The 24,785-nt window shown below is 40.5% G+C and overlaps 1 protein-coding gene across 2 annotated transcripts in view; it reads right to left on the bottom strand.

Moving 5' to 3' along the window:
* Positions 1–24,785, bottom strand: part of bicc1a (BicC family RNA binding protein 1a) — a 70,748-nt gene that overhangs the window by 31,244 nt on the left and 14,719 nt on the right. For both annotated transcript variants that reach the window (XR_015109385.1, XM_086180173.1), the window contains exons 2-4: positions 14,866–14,912; positions 5,208–5,277; positions 470–549 (exon numbers count right to left, since the gene is read on the bottom strand). Coding sequence is in view for 1 of the 2 variants with exons in the window: in XM_086180173.1 (XP_086036299.1) it covers positions 470–549; positions 5,208–5,277; positions 14,866–14,912 (197 nt within the window). In the remaining variant the exon portion in view is untranslated. The remainder of the gene's footprint in view (positions 1–469; positions 550–5,207; positions 5,278–14,865; positions 14,913–24,785) is intronic.

The following is a 24,785-nucleotide window of genomic DNA, read 5'->3' as shown; positions in this document are numbered from 1 at the left end:
AATTATATACCATTTAGAAAGGAGGCGCATTCAACACAAATTATGCACTTCCTATAAAAATATGAAATTGAGTCATATTTAATTTTGTTTTTCTAGAATGTTATGATGTGAAATGCAATACATGATGCCAACCATGCTTTTTTGTGGCTGTTCAAAGTGCATGAATGATTGGCTGCCCCCAGGGGGTGCTATAGCGCAGTCCCCAAGGTATGTGGTTTCTTTTGTTGCCATGGCAATGAAGCCTTCATGCACACTGCAATCCATGACAGGATGCAAGTATCTGGGTAGATTAGTGCCAAATTGTACCTCACCACTGTGAGCAATCTGTCACATGGTCAGCGGGAGAGCTGAGGTAATATATTTAAATCGGGTGGCTTGAGATAGAGACAGACAGAGAGAGAGAGACACACACACACACACACCAAGAAGAAGTGGTGAAACCTGACAGTGCGATGACAAAGATGTTTACCTTGGTGTCGAGCACAGACATAATTCTGTCTTTGGCTTCCCTCACATTCTCCCTCTTCCCGCACACCTTGATGTGAGGATCTGCAGGGAATTACATGCAAAAAAAAAAGAGAGAGAGAGACATTAAATCTGGAGAGTCAGAAATGTGTGTGTGTGAGAGAGTCAGTGACGATAACGGACAAAGATAGGATGTGTGAAAGTAGGACAGTAGTTAAACCCATTTAACCAAACATGACACGGCAGTCAGCATTTGTCAACAAATTGGAGCGTGACAGCAAAGCTCTGCGACAGTAATTGCTGCTTTGATATCTGCCGAGTCTCATTGAAGTAGGCAAGGGACCACGGCACGTGGGGGGGTGGGGAGTGTGAGTGTGTGTGTGTGTGTGTGTGTGTGTGTGTGTGGGGGGGGGGGGGGCGCGCGCGCTGCAATTCTGTGGAATTCTGTGCAGGCAATCCATCAGGGAGTAGAAACCACAGAAACACCACGAGCTGAAGATAATTGTCCTGCTGCAATGGAGTCTAAATAGAAGACAGACGGTCATGTGATGCTGGTCAATGCTCATGAAACTCAATTCTGCTCTTCGGGCTTCTGCAAAACTACAAGACAACTTCTTAAAGACTTTCTTGTTCATAGGTGGAGGTTCAGTAAGATTTAAAAAGGTACATTTAATGGACAACAATTGCTTTGTTATTTTTACGAGAAAAGAAATATGAATTATCGTTAACCTCTCAAATGTCACCAAAAGTTCTTCAACATCACTACATTACATACAAAAATCTTTTTGAATGAAAAGTTGAAATGATGCTCTCAAAACACCCATGTTGATGGTTAAGCTATCAGTGTCAAAAATCTAACAGTTTTTTGTCCCTCAAATGCTGAGGAAGAAATGAGAAGTTCCAGTATTGTCACAACATTATAAGATGTCAACCTGCAACAAAAACTACAACGTGCTAAATGTTTGTAGTATTAATACACCAAGAGGGTGAACAGTCAGCGCACGTAATAAGTTGGGTAAACTGTGCTTCTACTGTCGTCCTCGGTCCCTACATTCTCCAGCTAAAATAACCAAACATTGCATACCTGAACCATTCTAAGCTTAGACTTGTGTCTGAGCAGCAACGGCTAAGGCCTACATCTGGCTCTGCTGCATGCTGGTCCCCTGCAGAACACACACACACACACACACACACACACACACACACACACACACACACACACACACACACACACACACACACACACACAAACACACACACACACACACACACACACACACACACACACACACACACACACACACACACTTCTGTTCTACACTCAGTCCATCGCAGGAAGTCAACTAAACCCCCTTCCAGGAATATCCCTGCCCATACATACACACACTTACAGCATCTCAGATTTACAGTGTGGCCTTCAGACAGGACTCACGGAAACAGATTTATTGTTACAAAGCCGCCTGCTCCACAGAAGACCCCATACACGCTTAGATTTTCAAGGAGCTTGCAAATGAAAAGTCCTGGATCGTGCAGAAATAAGAACACCCAGGGAAAATGGTTATAGCAATAAAAAGAAAAAAGTGCAGTAGAGCAGTTTTTTGTTAAATGTGTCTCAGGACTTGATAGGTTTAAATGTTCTGAGTGAGAGAACCTGCAGAATGAAAAAAACAAAAACAAGCTAGAGTTGGAAACTAGAAAAGAATTCATAAATGTTTATAAATATTTCAATTAAGCAGCTGTTAATGTGAATAATAAAAGTCCCTCTGCTTCCTCTTGCGGCACCCACCTGGACCGTTAGAGGGCGTCCTCACAGTGTCCCCGCTCTAACCTGCACAGCACATCTGGCAAACATTAGCCAGCCTAAACGAGTGTTGCAGTCGTGATGTAGAACACCCCCGCATTTTTTAAGCGGGGTGTGCTGTATGCTCGTTTTTTTTTGTTTTTTTTTTGGTGACTGACTGTGGAATAGAAAAAAAAATGCCTTAAGTCTTAATTTGGCACATGCAACACCTACAAAAACAAACAAAAAACAAGAGTAGAATTGCAGCTGCAGGAAGTGTTTTCAGTCTAACAGATTTTTACACAGTTCCACTTGACAAAGAAGGAACCTTTTGACCCAGAGTTCGGTACTGGCAGTACTTAAGCATTTTTCCAGCTAGACTACGTTTGAAAACACCGCACAATTGAAGGAATTAAGTACTTTTGGCTTTTGCATTCAAAACATTTGTGGATATGTTATAACAGACAAGTTAGAAGTACAAGATATTCAGCTTTTACTATTTTGCTTTGTAAATTAAAAAGCACCATGAATTTTGATACCAAGAAAACTGCATAAATGCAATAATGGGTTGTATATTAAACAGAGACAGACACATTTCCAGGTTATAACCAGTTGTTTTTTTTTTTAAACAGAGATAGTGGCACATACTTATATATTATGACATTTAATAGCTGTATAGATTTCTGGAGATTCTGGCTAAATTATGAAATAGGTGTTAGCAATTTGTGTAGTTGTGCTTGTGATTATGATGAGTTCACCGAGGGGTAGAACGCTTTACTTTCTCCATTTTTCTGAATGAAGTACAGGTTCAATTTTTACTGCACGATTCCTCTTCTTCTTCGTTTTTTTTTAATCTGTTTGCTTTTCACATTTTATCCTGCCAGATGTCATTCATTAATACATAGAGCGATCAGCTGATTCAACCATCAGTCAGTGCTGTAATAGGAATACCTAGAAGATACCTCCTCCACAGTACTGTCCATTCTCTGGGAGATTAAAGCTATAACCCATACCTGTCTGCATGGCAGAGATACGACACCTAACCGCTGCATTAAATCACTGACGGTGCACTGATGATGGTGCACCCCAGAGGCTAACTACTGCCCTTATCACACTTACACAGGTGGCAGTGATAGCTAGCTGCAGGTGACAAATGAAATGGAGGAGCTAGCATTTTGATGGAGTAGAGCCCCATACAGGGAGTATAAAAATCCCCTCACATCTGCGGCTAGCCTGCAGAGTGTAAGTGTTTCCAGACTGCAGCATGAAAGATGATGCAAAACAAGGCAAAACTAGCATCCTGCAAAAGTAAATATTTTATGTTTGAATATCCCAAAATAACCCATCCAAACAATGATATCATCAGTTATTTTGGGGGCAGCACATGGATGTTTGTCTCCAGTAATTTTCTTCACGCATGCATCTTCAATCAATATCACAGGAATCACACAGGAGCCTGTCAGAGGTCGAATGATCTCCACTTCTCACCCTACGTCTTCCTTTTCCTCTCTCCCAGGTTGAGGAAACATACACTCCTCTCTTCTCCCAGGAATGCATGTGCTCATACCATCACTTGCAGGTCAAGTTATCCAGACCTTATCAGTTCTTTCGGGTTTATGAAACATCGGGAAATTTTACACGCTATAAATAACGACTCCGAATTCAAAATGATGCAAAGAGCATCACTTCCAGGTGGTGGGTGCGTGCAGCTTTTCTTTTGTGAATGAACTTTGGTTGAATGAGTTGGCAGTTGATTATGAAGCATCCGGAGAGAAAAATGTTAAAGATTCTGATGTAACCCCGTCAAATATTTTCCATTCAGAGTTGAGTGAGGAAGTTACACAATGCCATTGGATTCCACATCTGGCTTGAAGACGTACATTGGCAAACTCCCCTGAGGACAACAACAAAGTGGGCAAAGCCACCTTCTCCTCACCCCCTCCCCCCACTTCTCTGCCCCCTCCCCCTCCCCCTCCTCCTCACCATCCCGGAAGAGCTTATTGGTAACAGATCGCTGTAACAACTTGGCCAATGAATGGGTGAGTTCCAATACAAGCAACTCCCACCCTTCCACCTCAGCATCACAATCACAAATTCTTCTGTGCACGATGAAGTAACTGGCATGTGAAGAACAAAAACCACGTGGGATACATCTTTTCAAAGTTCTCAATTATCTCTTTAATAAGGAATGCTTGAGTGACTTTGAAATACTTTTACCATGAACTATCTGACTCCAGTTCTTCTCCTGAGAGAATATTCCTGGTTACACCAACATTGACTCAATCATTAACCCATTACTGGCGAGGGGAGGCAAACACAACTGAGGCGCAAAATCCAGATGCTTAATGTATAGAAGCATTGTGCATCTACTCATTCTCAGACCTAAAGAAGTATTTCTTCACTGGAATCATGTTCTTTTCATAAAACAGGGGTGTCGATTAAGAAGAGAGTTGTGAACGAGCAGGGAAAGTCTGTCTGTCAGTCACTGATCCGGAAGTCACCTTGTATAGATATAAAGCGGCTTTAGTTTTAAAGAGACAAAGTTGATTTTTCGTTCAAAGTTGGAATGTAGAGGTAAATGAAGAGACTGTCTGATGGCAAAGTAAAACAGTGAAAATGCTACAAATGTAACATGTAAGCAGATATTGATTTGTGTAGGTGGGCGGATGTTATTTTTTCCTGTGACCCCGTCCAAGGCACCGCTGCTCTTGGGTCCTCTGCACATTTCCTGAAAGTACATCCCCAACTATGGATGACTACCTCATACAACCCTGCTTTCAACAATCCAAACTACCCCTTAATGGAATCTGCAGCATCTCATGCATGACAAGTTTAGATCATACATTCTAATGGCTCAAAATTTCAACACAACGTGTGACAAAAGCAACAGAGGCATGAATCTAATACAGGAGAAATGAGAGAAAGGGAGTAAAAGGAAGAAACAGAAACAAAACACGAGTACCTTTTTTAGATTTTGCTCCAATCTTGAGTTTGGAAGGCCAGGCTATCTGTGTTTGGGTCTCATCCATGATCTGGAAGACAGAGAGTCTCAATTAGAGGGCATGCTTTTATTATTATACACATAATTCAATCTCAGTAAATCTTGTGTGTGTGTGTGTGTGTGTGTGTCAGTGACTTTGAAAAGAAGCAGACTTGAGCATGAATATAATCGCGTTGCAGTAAGAATGGGATATGTTGCTTGCGCGCGCACACACACACACACACACACACACACACACACACACACACACACCAACAATAAATATTGCCATGTAATGGAAACTCATTGCTACAAGTAGGGGCCCGCTTATTTGTGCTTTGAGCCAACATATACATGTCTGATTTATCAAAAATACAAGTGTTGACAGATGCTGGATGTTAGCAGGTTGTAAACAAACAATGAAGGCAGTTTCAATTACAAATTGATTGGAAAGAATGCTGGAACTGTAATCGCACAAGCAGATTGTTCACATTTGTTAGAAACATGTGATACACATCTGTACTTGTACAATGAGAAATATCGAATTTACCTCATGAGGTTTTATTCAGTGTTTTGTGAATCTGCATGCAGGTAAACAGTTTTTCTTGTTTACTTGGAAATGGAAACACGACTTTCTTTTTGTGACTCTGGAGATCGTATGAAGTTTTAGCAGCCAGCAGTTACAAAGAGTGCAGGCCAAGTGCTAATATAGGTAAGAAATAAAAACGTTATGGAACCCAGAGAAGTTAACGGAGTCTAGTTTTAACACATCCGGTGGTGATATAAGCTTACATTAAGTTTCCAGACATTGTTTTGTTTCTGCTCAACACCCCCATCAACCCCACCACCACCAAAAAAAAAAAAAAAAAAAAAAAGGAAAACAAAGAATAAAAACACTGAGCACACTTGGCTTTGGTACATGTGAAAAATGCCAACAACAATTTATGTGAGAGCCCTTTGACAAGTCCGGTCACTGTAACCAGGAGCATATGTATTCATGTTAAAAAAAAAGCAAACTCCTGGCCGGATGACAAAAACCCCAAAACAAAACAAAACCCATAAACCCTCCTGTTCCTCTTTTTTTGACCACGGGAAAAACTCACCTCGCTTGGCTTTCTCGAGACACATCCGCCATAACTAGCGAGTGACGTTAATGGAAAAAAGAAAACCTAAAACTGTCAGCCCCTTCAGACAAAGGAGAAGCAGACCGTCTCTCTCCTAATGGGCTTGTCCTCAATGTGCACTATCCTGTTTTCATATAGGCCTTACAGTCTCTTCGATTTGTTTTAATACTTTCCAGGGGTTTGTGTTTTTGGGGTGGAGAAGATAAGAATTTCTCAAAGTGCTCAAAGGTCTCAGCCATGTAACACCCGAGGATTTCAATCCATTACACGAGCATCAGCACCACTTAAGATTCCCTGGTGGTGTGTTAAGACAACGTAGTCTCGATCACAACTTGCCACAAATGGACAAGTGGTCACTTTTTAACTCACTGGTAACCAATTTAGCATCACTTTACCATACATGCAGGCTGGTTCAATCCCTCCATCAGTATGTAAATGAGAGGAGAATGATTCTTGCTGTGTTGAAAGTGTCATTATGCAAATGAAAAACATCAGAACAAACACCTCATTACATGTTATTATTCCAGTATCACTTTCACATCATACTAAAAAGCTGCTCGCAAGAGATCTAACCTGTAGTCAACTCAGACTTGGGGCTGCTGTCTGTCCAGTAGGCCGGGCAGCATAACCCGGGCCTCCAGCAGCGTAGTCTGTTATTGCCCCTAAAAAAAAATCGGGCAATGAGCTCCAGGTTCTGTCCTGCAGCCTCAGACTGAACCTGCTGCCTGGCTGCAGCTTCTCCTTAATGTCACACTCTCAGCTGATTCTAATTTTCAAGTTCAGTCCAAAAACACTGGCACAACTTTCATACTGAAAGTATTTTTGTGCAATGAACAGAGTACATTTGATATAGTTAAGACATGATAAGGACAAACATTTCCCAGAATGCATCGTAAGCCTTAAAGTACATTTGCTGTAATTCTTCCCAACTGTAGCTGATCTTATTTTGAAAATCACATCCATATGTCCAAAGGTGGTTTAAAAGCAACTTTTGCTATGCGTTTGGCCTTTCGTCCACATTAGCATTTACGATGTGTCCTTCACTGATACGCTTAAACGTGCGCCAGCTTTCAACGCGGCAGGGATCATTTGGTCTCAGATATTCAGACACTGAGGAAGTTCTACGGAAGTCTATCAAACTATTCTGACACCTGATGCTGGAGGAACGTATCCATGTATGCGATGGGATGGAAGAGAGATTGTTGGTTAAGAGCTGATCTCTCTTGAAAGCTGCAATAATTCACAGCCTTGATCATAATTCCTACAAATATTTCACATCTTTTCTGCCTTTTTTGCATGCCAAAATGGAAACAGCCCATATTCCTAGAGGAACTGCTGCGAAAAAAAATTAAAAAAGGAAGTGCATAAATTCCTCCATATGCTTTTCTGGAATGAAACTCATCTGTTTGGCATCTTTTCTAACGAGTACTGACAACTTATGCATCGCCAGTCTCACACACCTGTAAAACAGAGAGAGTCTGATGTGCGCCTCTCTGACGCTGCAACTGTACACTCAGAGTCCATGATGGTTGACTGTAAGTCCTTTCAGGCATCACTAATTTTCCGCAGCATCCTATAATAACTAATTAAGATGGACAGTCTGGACAAGTAACAGAACAAGCTTGCCTATCACTCATTTAACTGCAAGACAACCATGGCAAAGCAATATCTTTCAGATATGTCACGTTTCCTTAAATTACCTTGTCACTTATCAAAAGCAGCTGTGAGTTTTGTTTTCTTTCTATCTTGTAAATTCACAGCAGAAAATTGGGAAATTTCCCTTCAGTGACTTGGTCTATACTGTGTTTAAAAAAAAAAAAAGCAGGCTGCAATGCTCAAAAACTCATAAAAAATAAGATTGCGGAGAACCAATAAAATCACAGCAAAACACATTTGTACAACAGAATGAGATGGAGGGGTGGTTTCTTTTTGCATTCTTCCTCCTCTCTTTAGCTGTACAACATAAATGCTATCGTTATCATATATCAATAGCAGAGAAACACCCTCGTTGTTTTCATGAAATATGAGGTTGCGAGTGACTTTACAGCCTGTTTGAGGGAAATTCCTTTCAGTTGATGTTGCTCAACTGTTCTTGTAGGAATTTGTCCGAGACATCATTAGGGTGATGACCTCCATCATACTAACGATCCCTCATTAATGGGGGGGGGGGGGGGGGGGGGGAGGAACCATTCTGCACAATAATATTAGCACTCAGATTAGTTTCACACACTTCAGGCTTGAAATCAAAAATGGTTTGAGTTCTGTGTTAATAGGTTTCCCATTAGCTTGAGGCACAAGCGACTAATCTACAACATCTCGCCCTCTCACTGTCATCTGGTATATGTGAGGAAGGACAATAAATAAAAAATATCCCTGTAGCTAAATATCTTTTTTCCTCATCAACTCACACCAGCAGCTGCACGAGCAACACTAGCGGATATTCTGTTCCCACCAGTGATATGGAGAAATTAATGTACTTTCTCCTCACACTTCTACATCTTTTTGGCTTTTGCTTCAGTCCCTTGAGACAATGACAGATGTGTCTGGATCATGTCACATAAAAAAAAAGGCCCATTTTCATAAATTAGGGTTGACAAAATATTGGTTACACCTCTCAGTACAACAACCATAAATCATAACTTCCAAAATGACCTCCAAAAGAAAATTAACACATGCTCAATAAAAGCAAGATTTCTTATGACGCGGTTGCTTGCATACTGCATTAATTTTATTTGATAGTACATAAAAATTATGGAGGTTTTTTTTGTTTGTTTTTTGCATTGGGTTTGATGAAATTACAGAGGTAATTTGGGTTTAAATGAAGCAACAATAACGTCTAATTTTTACGCAAAGAAAAAAAAAATCTAAATTATTTCACATGTCAAAACAAATGCAGTGCATGAACTCATAAAAACAGAAAGCTGAAGATATTCGTTTCAAAAGTGCCTTTTCATATAAGAGGTAACACCAATTATTCTTTCGGAAAATCTTCAAACTTCCTGACCTATGCTTCATCGACTATTTCTCTAAAAAGGGCCTTGTTCCGAGAGACCTGTTTCCTGTCCAGTGTTGCTGTTCTTGGCGGCGTCCTGCAGATGGGACTGATTTCTGACAGACCACACACAATTTTAAAGGGTGGAAGGCGTTTATTTTTATGAAGGGGCTAGCAAATACCTCACAAATGGGTCGAGATATTTGCACAAATTAGGTTAGCTATACATGTAATGTTCCACCCTTTCTTCTTCGGCTCCCCTCCCCTTTCTGAAATGAATAAATACATAAATGGTTCTGATCAGTTTCACGGCATAACCTTGACACGATGATTGGTTCTTACAGGGTTCCAGCTGGTTGGTGTGTGCGTGTGTGTGTGTGTGTGTAGAGCTGTGTGCAAAATCAAACAGGATATCATTAAGGCAACGTCCTGAAAGCACATGTGTTCAACACACGTGACTCTGTGTGTGTGTGTGTGTACATGCAGCACAGCAGCAATCAACATGGCAGAGGCATGTTTCTTGGCCCTCGCTGCAGTGGTGCAGCTGTTGATTCAGCTGGAATGTTTGGGGGGGTGGGGTGGGGGTGTTGGGGGTGTAAAAAGGTTGCGGCCAGGGTTCGGGGACTGACTAAAGGAGCAGTCAACCTCGAAGCTGACAGAGTTAATGCAACAATCCCCAGAAGACTTGACAGTCATAACTGAATCCATGTTAACAATCCGAGCACTAACTTGCAGCTCGAGCTGCGTCGCAGGCAAGTCTGTAAAAACATTCTACCCTTAAAATGCATGAAGACTAAAGGGCAGATGTATTAACACGTTAGCACCCATTTTAGGTGACATGTTGTTACAATGTGCACCTGAAAACATGGCACGCTGTTCTGCAGAGGCTCAGAATGGCAAGCTGCAGTCTTGCATCTCAATGTCTCAAGGTCAAGAGAAAAGTTTCAGGGGAAAAAAACCTGGAAGGCACCTAATGAGAGATGGATTATTTATTCAATTGTGTATGAAAACTGCAGAGGAACAGTCTCTGTCTATTTTGCATAAGGGCATAATGACACATTACAATTTAATGCAATGATGAACAACACAGCACAAGTGATGCAGAAAACTAAATTTAGATTGAGCTTGTGATCCACTATCATGGGTGAGCCTTTATTTTGAAATTCTCATGGCACAAACGCTTTACTTTTTCTGCAGCCATCTTTATCAGACATTCATGATTTCCTTATTTTCTTGAGCTCAAGAATAAATACAATAAATCTCGTTATTTTTTGTGAATGCAAATCTATTTGATTGTGATTACAGATGTACGTTATCTCATACTGGTCGCACATCCCTGAATTGAATCAAACTGAAAGCACATCATGGTAGACTTAGCTGATATCACAATGAATCAATGTATCGGGATAAAAGTTGTGAAACCTGTAGTTCAGAGCAACAATTACTCCTAAAACCAGCCTGGGTGACCTTTAAGACGTGCTACCAGAGACCCACTTTGGCCAACAACCACGTCAAAAGCAACCTTTTTCCTTTTTATGTCTTGTCATCCCTTTTTTACTTCCCCACAAATAAGTTACAGTGTGGTGGGGACTGAGCAAAATTTTCTATCCGTTTTGAAGACAAATTCAACTAAAATGTTTTCAGAATTTCTCAGTTGCATACCGAAGGCTCGAGTACCCGATATTTAGTTGGTCGGTCATAGCCGTTAGACCTATTATTCATTTTTGATTGTTGTAGAATTAAATCCATCTATTATCTTTCTTTTTGATGACAGGGACTTAGCGGCATGTATTCATTTCCTTATTCTTCATTTCCTTTTAATGACGGTTAGCGGTTCTGTGTGTAATTTGAAACATGTAATGTGTGTAATTTGTGGGAGCCGCAAATTACCGTTAAAGAGCGGTGACATGCGCTGATTACGTGATCAGCAGCGAGTTTAATATACTAAAACCAACAGACAGCGTGCGCTCCCTGCAGACTGACCAGGTTGCTGTTTGCATGTGCCCTGCACGGAAATTTATGAATTTGTTACTACGTTTTATTTTGGTAGCACTATTACTGACCTAGTTATTTCAATCCCTCACCATATTTGTTTTTACGAGCCAAATATTTCATCATGACAGTCTCAAGTTTTCCTATGTGTTAGGGCAGCAGAACACAATATATTCGTTGCTACAAACCAAATGAAACGAATTACTGGCCTGAGATCTGAGTGCACTGGCACTTATATATATCAGGCCTGGCATTATTCAAAGAACCACAACTCCTGGAATGGACCAATGGAAGGGGCTTCAAAGGATTCTCTCAAATCCACTCCAAGCTGTGCTGAGAAGCTCTGTGGTGTAGTTATCAGCTTAAACAGCTGAGCTTCTCTGCTCTTCAGTCCCATGACTCAAGTTTTGCACAGCTTTCCAAACAGCTTACTGGTCTATGGCATGATTTTGGCACTCAAAAGACTCACGGTCCAAAAGTTTGACAACGCAAATGCTAGGTGAACTTTCCAGTGATGCACGATTTCAGTTGTAAAACAATCAGGCTTTTCATTTGCAGAGAAATCCAGGTTGTACCGAGGTGCTAATATTAACTACTTTTACATGCACTCAATTTTCCACTATTCTGGTTTTCCCTTATTTCGAAAATGACAATATTCCAACTAACATGCTTACATGACTAAGGAAAAAAGACATTCCAATAATAATCCTGTTGACATACAGCTGTGCAAATTTGGACTGGGTTAGTGTAGAACTAAATCTCCAGTTGTTTCCCACCTGTCCAGTTAAAGTATTACACTCCATGAGACTTCAGAGTTATAAGCTCTCATAATGTGTGTTCTTGAAAGGAAAGTGTTGTTAAATGTAATCACCTGTTTCCTTACTTGGTAATGTTTAATGAGTAGTAATACTGAAAGTATTTCTGGGAGTTAGACAGGTTATATTGCTAGTTAGCATCTACTTGCTAGCATTAAGCTAGCTAGAAGTTTCTCATCTGGCTATAAAAAAGGCAGAGGCTGCGTGCCAGAAAGTTGTAAAATGATGCAAAAAACCTTACGTATACTCCAAATCTGCTGTATCCAAAGAAGTGTTTCAAAGTTGGACTCACATCGGCATTACTCACATCTTTATTGGGAAATGTTAATACCTTCCGAAAAAGGTTAGGAAAACACAGCTGGAATACTCAACTTATCAAATTTAGAATATGGTCAGTTTTCTGATTAATATTGGATAATTGGTGTGCATGCAGACATGGCCACCAACACGCCAGCGTTTTAACAAAGTACAACTAAACCAGACCAAAACAAAGCCTCGAAGGAAATCTAGTTAGTCAGTCTCCCAGCTGTGACTCCAATTCATGTGTCATGATCTTTAACTTTTCATTGACTACATGAGGAGGGTGGACCCACCGCTCCCTCCCTCTTATAAAGTGTCGCTCAGGACTCAAAGGAAGTCCAGCAGACAGTGAGTAAGAAGGCCTGATCAACCACATCAGCGGTGCCGGGGGAGAGAGTGTGGGGGTGGAGGATCAGTTCATGTTGTTCTCGCCAGCTCCTGAACTCTACATCTAAGTGTTGCGGCAACTTGATCACTCATTCCCAAAGTCTAGTGTGCGTCAAAAAAAAAAAAAAAAAAAAAAGAGCAAATGCTTGCTTACGTGAGGGAGAGAGAGAGAAAGCGAGAGACTAATAAAGTATGCATGTGCTTTATTAGTCTCCAAGTGTCTGTGGGTGTGTTGGGACAGGCAGGAAATGGTCCAACTAAGAGTTTCCATTTTTCATCAACTTCAAGGTATTCCTCACACCTCATCCATTTTCTTTCAACAATACCGTTCCGTAGTCTGTATTTATTTTCCTGACTTTAATTGGGCATGTATGGTGATCACGGTATCAGAGGGGGAACTACATCCAAATGGAAATTCTACAACAAAAACACAACTTTAGACCTCTTCTTTTACGGTTTCTCGCCAGCCCTCCAACTCAAACAGCTGCAATGTAATTTCTAATTGACAATGTAACTTCTAGGAACCACTAGGTTTTGAATGAGCTGTGACGATAAGGAGGCCAGAAACTTTTTAAAAACCATGACTGGCAAAGTAAACACACCTTACAAGCTAAATTTGTCAGAATAGCTCTGTGGAGTGAGGTAGACGGTGGACAGCTTAAAAAAAAAAAAGACCATTTCCTCAAACAAAAAAGAGGTGGAGACAGATCTACGGTAAAGTCTTGTAAAAATTCCACAAAGGGGAATCTCAAGGCACCTGGTTTGCATTATTCGGTTTTGTAAAATCAGCTTCAGGGACATTTAAATTGCCTTCTCCTCTGACATTTAACTTTGCTTCATAAAGTCCAAAACCAAATACTTCAAAAAGACAAAAAGGGACTACTAAAACAAACTACTGTCCGTCATTTATTTAATTGAAGCTCATGAACAAACTATAGTGGGAACCTACACCGGCAACAGGATTTTTTAATTTTCGTGACATGAGAGTTCCGGGCCTGGAGCGGATGTGGAGAGAGGAGAAAAAAAAATTGACTTGTTCCAATTATTCTTGAATTTGTAGCCACAAGATGCAAATTGCACACACACATTATCAATCATTTAATGTTTAATTTACAGCCACAAGGTATGAAGATAACTTGTTCCCTACCCCTCTTTGATTAATCACTGATCACCAAAAACGGGAACAATGAATCTCTCACTCTTATTTTTTTTTTTTTAGATTAAAAGTTAATTTTAGTTGTTAAAGATGTGATTGTTTTATTTGTATGGGGATGTGATCGCTCCTCCCTCCGTTCCTCATCGCACATGACTTGATTTATCATGTCGACGCTGAAACCAAACACACTCTTTGCTTTCATATTCAATAAGTGAAGAAGATGAGAAGAAATTGCTCCTTGAACACATTCACTTTATCAACCCGTGTAAACACCGCAGTATAGAGTCATTTCTATATGTTCAGGAGTGATTTATTGGCTGTGATATGATGAGATTAAGAAGATGAAATCTAGCGCTATTAATTGAAAAAACATTCATAGTCTGAAAGGGTTAAACACTTGATAGATCAACCCCCCGCTGCATGCCCGCCCCCCCCAAACTGTTTAAGATCAGTGATGCACATCATTGTGTGGGTGTGTGTACTGAAGGTTCAGAACCTTTAAAACACAGATCAGTAAGGCGGTGCTGACTGGCGCTGTCTCACTCTTCACTCATTTTAAACTGCAGGCATGAGTTGGTATATTATGGTGGTCTATTACGTAAGTGAGAAAGGCCCACCGTGTTGTGTCAGCTGTGTTACAGGGGTCAGAGCCCCGGGGTGATGTCACGTCAGTGCCATTCCATTGTTTGTGTTTGTTTTGATTTGTAATCACGAGCGACTTGAGGAGCACCTGACATCTGCTCCCCTCACCGAGAGAGAGAAACGCCACTCTGTGAGCTCCGACGCAAAGACAAAGCAAATACTGGCCAAACGGCAGACTACACACACACACACACACACACACACACACACACACACACACACTCTCTCTCACCTTCTGAAAGAAATCCTCCCCGCCGTTGACTCTCCCCTCGGAGGCAGCTAGAATGAGAGACGAAGAGAAAAATAATATTAAACCACTCGGTTCTGAGTAGACATAGTAACTTGAATGCTGCAGCAATTACGCCCAGATTGACCAGTCTCCTTCAAATGACACACTACCTTCACTCAGCACTACTTATAGTGGACCTTCGTTTCTTTAGATATTATCTTTGGCATGGCTACTGATACTGCTCATTTAGGGGAATGAAATGAAATATTCCAAGTAATTTTCTATAATCCTCAAGATTGGAAGCAGCTTCTGTGTAACAAATTGATGGATACAGTGAAGAATACCTGGGTATTTTCCAGCAGCCATTAATGGTGTAATAAATACCACGATTGGGTTCATTTGTGTCAGTTTTGCGCTACTTACTAAACCCGCCACACGTTTGAAATTTCATCAAAATTCCGTGCACTCCTGACCTTGGAAACTTCACTTGGAGAAAACTTGAGCCACACTACTAACTGCTCAATGTCACCTGCAAACGGAATCAGCCTTTACGAGAGCCTTGGTGCTTCAAAGTCATTTACCATGCGGGTAACATAATACTGAGGAACTCCCGATACAGTCAGAGGCGGCTGGTGAATGCAGGTTACATCTGTGGAAGCTACGACGCTAAGGGCGCGCTATCCTGGGAGAAACGTGTGAAAAAAGAAACCTTTAATGTGTACTTGCGGTGATAAAACGAGACTAACCATCAGCAGATTAAAGCATGACCATAACACTTCTGATAACTGCCAAACAACTGTGGAAGTTACTGCATTTTTTAAAAAGCTCACTTGTAGCCCCCCCCATGAACATCAAAATGTTCTGTTTTTAAGTGAAACTTTATGGAGGGGTTTTCATTTATTACAGGATATTTGGGGCTGCTGCTGACACTTGAGATTAAGAGAATCTTCTTCAATATATCAGCTAAAATGGGATATTTGTAGTTATTCAACAAATCTGGTTATCAAACACATGCGACAATGTCGGGACAATTTAAGCAGTTAATAGACTTCACCATTCAAACTGAAGACCATTGTAACGTTGCTGCATATGCTGTAAAAAAGTACCGATACTGAATTTCTGAGGTTGATGCTGGCGTCAATATCAGAGAGTAAAATATTTCTAAAACTGATTATAAGCAAGTATTCTTTTTGCAATGATCCCTTGAATGTAGACAAAGATGTGTACTGGAGGTACGATATTTTACAGAAACTTTACCGTCCAAAATAACATCACTGTACTAAAATAAAATACTTCCCTGGGAGTTTAAGATTGTAAATTACTTCAAGCATCTTTTTCTGAATTTCAATCTCTTCAAAATAGCAGACAACATACACGCCAATGCTGATTTATATGTGATCGGCCAATATCAGTCGATGTTATCTGCCGCGCTGACACACGAGTCCAATTACTTTAAGTGTCTTTCCTTGTGACACTGGTGAACTGTTCTGGGACATAATGAGGTATTTTTATATTCTATCCATCTATCCAGATGATCCAATAAAAAGAGTAAAAAAATTAAATCTTATTTTTTTCCTTGTAGCTCGGAAAAAATGTGGATTCAAGGATCCCTGAATCTGCCATTACTCACTGCAATTTCAGTTCGATTTGCAGAATAAAATAACAGCACTAACAGGGACCCACAGAGTGATGCAATCATCAGCACTGATTTGTCAGAACCACCGTCAACTGTGTTCAACACTTAAAACAAAAAGTTCACTTACTAAAATGTACATCACCATAAAAGCGTGCTTCATTTCATTTTACATTCAGCCAGAGGGGGCCACTGTTTGTACAGTTAACTTTGGCAGTTGATGCAATACAAAGCAACACAGGTAATTAATCAATAGTGAGATGGAACAGGGACACACACACACACACACACACACACACACACACACACACACACACACACACACTTTAAATCCATGCATGTCGTTTTTCACTTGTGTGAATTTTCTGCTTCATCTGTTGAAATGGACGGGCCGCTCCTGCTGGATACACATAGAGGAGCCAAAGCCGGCTGTAGTCCCTCCAACACATGCACATCCTTCCAATTGTGGCAGCTCTGTTGATGCAAAATACATATCTGCTCTCCAAAGAGACTTCTCATGTTTCTCTGTCATTTCGGAGAACAGGAAGATTTAATGATGCATCTTAGCCAGCGTTCTTCAGATAGATCTGCTGCTGTCTGTGCAAATCTGGGTCAGGAGCAGCAGCAGAGTCCATGTGGGTTATATAGTTCCATCATAAATGCTGGTGGTGCTTGGTGTCCTGACAAAAATCATGTTTCGATTAACTCAATGTTTCCCATACAGTGATTTAAAAGTGGTGACCTGACACAATATCAACATTGGCTGCCACATCTTAATTTTTCTATTTTTGATTCTCCTAATCCATCCATGGCCTGCTCTCTCTCTCGCTCTCACTCTCCCCTAAAACCACATTGTGAACAGACGCATCTGTGAATAATGTGGGATTAAGTCTCAAAACCCTAACACACACACACACACACACACACACACACACACACACACACACACACACACACACACACACACACACACACACACACACAAAAACAGGTCCATGCACGTGATAAAAGTGCAAAGAACTGTATCCGTGAGTGGAAAATCCTACTCGTGAGGGAAGATTTCTGCTCCGTGAGCATAAATGTGGCAGCACGGGCCTGGGATGAGCTCAGACCGCCCTGCGTGGTTCACAACTGGTCATCAGTCGCTCCCTCATCAACTGTCAATTTGCCAATCTGCATCTGTGGGAAACTCTCAGAGACCCGAAATGTTTTACGTGTAGAAGACAGCTCTGTTGCACATTAAAATGTTGAGCAATATGAGCGTTAAAAATGATGAAGTGCTTGGAATAGCTGGATGTGGCACAGCACACGTTTAGTTAGAATACCTTCCATTTCAAATTTGAAAACCAAATTATTGCATTTTTTCCTGAACTATTTCTGGTGTACCAAGCTTAGCTCGTACAGCTACAATACAACCTGGCAAGTGACACGATCGGAAACCCTCGCTCAAAAGGGTGCAAGGTGATATTATCTGATAAAATGCAGGGATGCACAATGTTATTGGCACGCCATCGGTATCTTATTTTTTTAAAATATTGGCATCACCTATTCGGGGCTGCATGGCTCAGAGGTAGAGTGGCCGTCTAGCAACCCAAGGGTCGCTGGTTTGATCCTCACTTCCCCCGGTGACCATGTCCAAGTATCCTTGAGCAAGATACTGAACCCCTAACTGCTCCTGACGGCCCTGCGACGGACCGGTGACCCGTCCAGGGTGAACCCCACCTCTCACCCAATGTCAGCTGGGATAGGCTGCAGCGCCCCCCCGTCACTACTAAATACATTACCATTTACGACCAGACCAAAGATTAACTTCTAAAATTACCACATACTGCCCAGTGCACAGATGGCTAAAGTACAACAACCACAGCGTTTAAGAGTCAGTTTTTGTTAAGTGATTGTACAAATATATTCTTATTCTCTTTCATTTGCACCGCAGCTTCAATTCAACCAAGCCAATGTCCAATTCAATACATCACACCTCCCCCTCAAAAGAGACTTGAGACGCGCACAATCCATTAAGCTGTGACACATCCATTTAAGATCTCCACTGTAGTAACTCACTGACAGATGGAACGAGACACAGATGGGTAAATAACGTTCCTGGAATGGGGTCAGAGGCCACGTGAGCTGCTGCTCGACAGTCGGCAGTTTTTTTTTGTCGAAAAGAATCCAAATGGCTAACGCTCAAAACGATGCACCGTTGCTCTGATGTCTGCAGCCAAATGTTGTGACGAGAAAAGACAATAAAAACTGGCACGCACATAGCTGTTTGAGATGGTGTGATAATGGAAACATTATTTTGGCCAATCCACCCACGTATATCATGTTTCTACACCTCCTTCATCCTGAATGTGCCATAAACAGCAGAGGCGATTATCATAAGTGACTCAGCAGTTTGTCTAATTTGTAGGAATGAATTAATTTTTCAGTCACAATAGCGATACCTAGACTTTGGCATCAGCTGACAGGGGGTACCGATCCAGTACCAGTGTTTAATTAATAAACTGTCAGTCTCACTGTGTGGAAGACACTGATATTGTTTCTTCTCGGTGTTAAGCAACAGGCTTAATTTAAACTTTACTTTTTCAGCTTTCCTAACTTTTTGTAACAACTTGTCAAATATTATCTACCAAGTTATTTTTCATATCAACATTAAATTCCAGTACAAAACAATACAGCTGCATCAAATGAGAACAAGAGGTGGAAAAAAAAAAAAATCACAATTACGTCAAAAAAATGGAGTGCACATTATGAAATCCCAGTTCACAATCAGTCTGAAGAAATAACTCGATAAAAAAGTCTCAGCCTCTCAGTAATGAACTGCGATCAGATTCCAAACAGATCACTGCATGACTACAAACTCAATAAAATGTTGTCAAACGTTTTGGAGTTTTTTTTTCTTTGAAATTTCATTTCGGTCAAGGTTTCTGGCAGGGGTAGACAAAATAAAATGAGCATCCTTCCATTCTGGAAATTCTCATTATAATACAACAGAAGTCACTGTAATGAGCCCGTGAATCAAAAATGAAAATATTCGCTATTTACACACACAGCTTAGACAAAACATGTCAGTATCCACGCATGGATACAGTAGGTTTAACTAGATGACAGTAAACATAACCTTTTTATGCACAGTAGTTAGTTGCAGCTGAGCACAAGCACCAGGAACAGCTGTAAGTAAACTATTTTGCCTCAACTTGGCCTGAGAGAGCAGAGATCATAAAAGTCTTAGTTCCTGAGCTTTTCCCCTAAGAATTATAAAAACAAAAGGAGTGCAGTCGTAAGCAGCACAGCCGCAGTCTTGCCCAGTGTTTTCATCATCTAAACAACAGTGAAATCACGGTGGGTCGGTCAGTGGTAAATTATCAAGAAAGCTGCACGGACGGTAAATGGCAGGTCCGCTCAGAGTGTGACTGGTATACATTTCTCTCAGTTGAACTTTGGATACGTCTCAGACAACATAGCTCATGACAGCTTTTCACTGTCACTGATTCGTAAAGTTCCTCTTCATCGAGTGAAAATATTTACTGAGAGGAAATGTTACTAAGTGTACTGGTACCCTCGGGTGTTTTTGTTCTCTTCATTAGGTTTAATGACGTATATGCATATGTGGCCATTTCAGGGCAAAATGGCATTTTGATATTTACACAATAGCTGAAATGCTGCAAATAATGAATTCAGAACGCCAAATACAAAACCTGACTGGAGCGTGTACTGCAAAAGCTGCCGCAGCAAATTTATTGCAAATTTTCACCATGTTAAACATAACCAGCCCTTAATGGTTCTTCCTTTGACAACATTCCAACCCCAAACACATTTGGTGAATTCAACGGCAAAGTTTGTTTTTAATCCTGCTAACAAACATACAGCACTGAACACATCATACCTCCTCCGCAGAGATGCTAACTTGATTCTCACACGTCTTGTCTTTGAGTTTTTTTTTCTTGGAATATGAAAAGCAATCAGCCAAATGGTATAAGTGGCCTTTGCTTGTTCAGACTTCCTGAAATAAGTTAAAAAAAAGTTCCAAAATTCCATGGAAATGCTGCTTATATGTTTCCAAATAATGAGATACTTTGGAAATTTAAAAAAAAAATGTTTAAAATGTCAGACTTTGCTACTCACCGTCTCATGCACACATTGCGTAACTGCAGGCTGGAATATGATTTCTCACAATTCAACAATGAAATTTGAATTTCGAAATCAACATTAATTTGTAACTAATTTCATACAGTCTTCCACAATCAAACGCAGGCACGCGCAAAGAGATGCATGAGATGCTTATTTTCACACATTCTCCTTAAAGCATTTCCTTTGGCATCAACGTCAGCCTCTGGTAGGAGAGGTAGACATCAAGCGCGAGCGTTTTTAAAAACAGTCAGCCTGTGAAATTGTTTAAAGTCACAGAAAACAAAACTATAGTTAAAAAAGACACATACAATAAAACTCCCGGTATCTTTAAATTAATATGAAGTGATAAAAAAAAATGGATTGAAATAAGATTGAAGAGATAAAAAAAAAGTTGAAGTAGATGAATATGTTTGGATGTTCACGCTGCAATCGCCAGTGACTAACACAAACAGTGCAATGGCGTTTTTGGCATGTGAGAGCTGCGAGCTGAGAGAAACAAGAGTGAAAACATGAGTGAACATCAACATATCCTGAGAGCAGAACATCCTGTCGGCAGATGCGTGGCGTGTAAAGCTACCGTGGGAGAACAGGAACATCACAGCGAGCTCTGGAGAACATTATGATATGGAGACTTATAGTCTCATCCTATGCACTACTTGTTCTAAATGTGTGCTGTGTATAAAAGGTAAATAAAAACATGATGGCACGCTCCCAAATGACTGAAACCAAGAAATGCTGCTCTACTCTACAGCAGAAAAGCAGACTTCATCACACTCAGAAACAACATGCTTCCAGACCCCTACATGAAAAAAAAATAAAAATCTTACAATGTAATTTTAAAGAGAAAAAAGTTAAATTGTTCAGTCAAAATGCATCTTTCCACAAAGTATCGATTAATAATCCTGCAGTTATTGTTTTATCCAGACGACAGACTTGAATGAAAACAAGAGCTTCTAAGTGCAGGTGATAACTCATCTACTGGTGTATTTTCTCAATAAACACAACCAACACTGCGCTCCAGGTAATCACAACAAACAGATATCTGAATGCAGACTCTGAAGGCGAGCCTGTGGGAGAGGACACGGTCTGGTTTCCATTTGTAGTCCGAGTGGCACTGACTTATGTTTTGGGGGGCTTTGGATCCATGTAGTTAAACAGCTTTTAGAGAGTAAAAGAGGCAGAACGCATCGGTGGGACTTCAGTCTCTCAACTGACCAGCTACTGTCTGACGGGAGTTCAGCTATTTAGTTGATCTGCATTCTTAATTGTTTATATGTATAAAAAGTTGCGGCCCCATTCGTTCTAGCAGCAACAGCTCAAAAGCACAAGAATCTTAAAAACGTTCCAGGTTTACTCTTCCGCACCGTGCGACTCTTACAGCAAGGATTCTAACTTTTCCTGCCTCCCAGTGGCTCAGTCTGGTCCTCGATCACAAAGCAGCCTGGTTGTAGCCCCGCCGGCAGCCTACCCAGCCATTATCTGTTAACATAATAGTGGATGTGCGGCTAACAATGCTTTCTCAACAAAGAGTTATTTTGTACAAAGTTGACGTGAAATGTTTGCACTGAAATGAGTTGGATGTAACGAAGAGAAACCCACTCTAAAAGTAGCCAGTTGTCTCTCTTCCTAAGCTTCTTTGGTTTTTATTGTTAATTATGAGGTGAAGTGATTCCTCCATTACAAATACCAGAGAGATAATTTGTACCTCAATAGCTTTCAGTCGTACTAATGCTGTTGCAATCCTGTTGATCTGTCAAAGATGTACAGTATATCCAAATATATACTGCATGGTCCCCCGTTCCTTTGTTTTTGTATGTGAGTAATTGATTAGCCTAAAAAGTTATATACTACTTGTGTTTAAAGTTAAAATCTTCCACCGATTTTGTTTTTGGTGATACTAAGCCTCATAACCACCATAATGATAAACCATCGTTGCTGATTTTTACGCGTCACTCTTCCAAATCCTGCTCGTAGCAACACAGAACTCAGATTAACTTTCCTCCCCTTTCAGCAGCCTTCTCCTGTCAAACTGGGAATTGTTCTCACAAACATCCAACACGGACCAAAAAAACAAAACAACCCCAAATCAAAACACAATATGTCAAAGACTCTTTGGGCACTGACAAAAACTACATTTGACACTTGAAAGAAAACGGACGCACAAGCGAAAAGACGGCACTTTTTTTTCTTGTAGATTTGATTTGAGCAAACTGTCAATGATCGATGAAGAAACAAAGAGACGGCCTCTTTTATCACACCAACACATACATAAAATGCTCATCACTCACTATTTTCAGAAGTAAGATGCCTATTTTTATGCCTGACAAACAAAAGCCAATTTAAAATTATAGACTTTCACAGAGACAAACTGGCTGGAGGGTCAGACGCATCCATCACAAGATCACATCTCTGGTTTAAGGTCTATTTTTTAAGCATTTAGTAGGACTAACTGACTGACTTACAGAGATTTTACTGCATAGTTTCTGGAGGGACATTTCTGAATGATCAAATAGTCTGAGTTTCCAGCTCAGGTTATATAAGGACAAAAGTTCTGCTCCTCCCTTCCAGCACAGCAGATTGTAAAAAAAGGCATCATAGCTGAAAATGGTCATGGGACCCCTGAGACAGATCACATGCTTCAAACAATTCTGTCTCTGGTGTGTTTAAAAAAAAAAAAAAAAAAACCAAACCAAAAAAAAAATAATGTGACACAATTATGAGTAGATATCTTCCATCTGTCCAATAATTTGACAAAGGAAATAAGAGTGTCACAGCTAATCACATCCACACCCTCCAATTCTCTCCATATTATTCTTCATGTATCAAATGGCTGTCACTGCATGCAAAGACCTGAGAGAAGTTGCAGCGGAGGACCAAAACGCTGGCAGATGACATCAAGTCTGTTATCCATTATATTGCGGAGAGGACAAGTCTGGGAGATTCCACTGTTTGGACACTGAAGGAATGTAAACAGTGTTGATTTCAACAGTTATGGCTTCAATCCATACACAACAATGGAGCAAACAATAGAGATACGCTGCCCTTCAAACCAAAAGAAACATCTGACGTGGATGTTTTTAGGATGAGCTACAGTTTCGGTGCAGGTTTTTTAGGCAAAGGAAGAGGTGAAAAATCAACGATAATCCAGTAACAGCAGTAAACGTCTCGTGATTCAGACGTGAGGCAGAAACCTTTCATTTTAAACCACAGGGGAGTTTAGACACCGCAATTTCTTTTTCTATGTGCATAGACTGAAATAAGAGCATGTAGCCAGCATGACATCACACGCACTGGTTGACGGACTCTGCTTCTGTTTTGCATTTTGGCATTTTCACAACGTTTCTGGAACAGGAAGTCACTATATTTGGATAAGACGGTGGAGCTATCCTGATTTGGAGACTTGTCAATCACAAGCAACAACCAATGCCGCTTTATTTGTCTACTTTACACCGAGGTAGAGTATGCCGACTCTCGGGCTGGGAAATATACAAATACTAGAAAAGATATCCATGTTGGATATCCTTATGTTATAGAGGCTGCAGTGCAGTAAAGTGATGCGATTTTCTGAGCTCACCAAAGTATTCTAGCCGTTCTAATAGTACCCTTTAGCCACAAATGCATCACATCCATATTAGTGATGATTAGTTATGAAAAAATGTAATCGTGCTCATAGTTTGTAAAAGAACCACACGAGTAACCACCCCTACATCAGTGCCACAACACCAATATTGAAGTATTTGGTCAAAAATATTGTGATATTTGATTTTGTCTGTCTCGCCCAACCCTGGATGGAACCTCATTTCCCAAAAAATATCACAATCTATTAAATGAGACTCAAAACTAACGCTTGAGACAAGCCCTTGCTAATATAGAAAGTAATTGATATTTAGAAGCACCTTTTCTTTTTTTTTGTTGGTAGCGGTTCATCATATCAGTCCTAGCATGGAAGCGTGTTCTTATCAAATCAAACTATATTTCTGACATTTCAGCATTTCATGAAGTGTTTTGAGAAAACATCCTTGTGCTATGTGAGGTATTATTTGCCTTTTAGCTGATTTATGCAGGAAAAAAAATGTACCTCTATTATTGATACGTCATCATTTAGACGGTATGGAATGTCATCAATATATCGCCCAGCCCTAATTGCCCAAAAGAGATG

The sequence above is a fragment of the Aulostomus chinensis genome, chromosome 16 (genome assembly GCF_037954235.1).
Source record: "Aulostomus chinensis isolate RoL2024-O1b breed Wild chromosome 16, RoL_Achi_v1.0, whole genome shotgun sequence".
NCBI classification, from domain to species: domain Eukaryota; kingdom Metazoa; phylum Chordata; class Actinopteri; order Syngnathiformes; family Aulostomidae; genus Aulostomus; species Aulostomus chinensis.
This window is presented reverse-complemented; position numbering and strand designations above follow the sequence as displayed.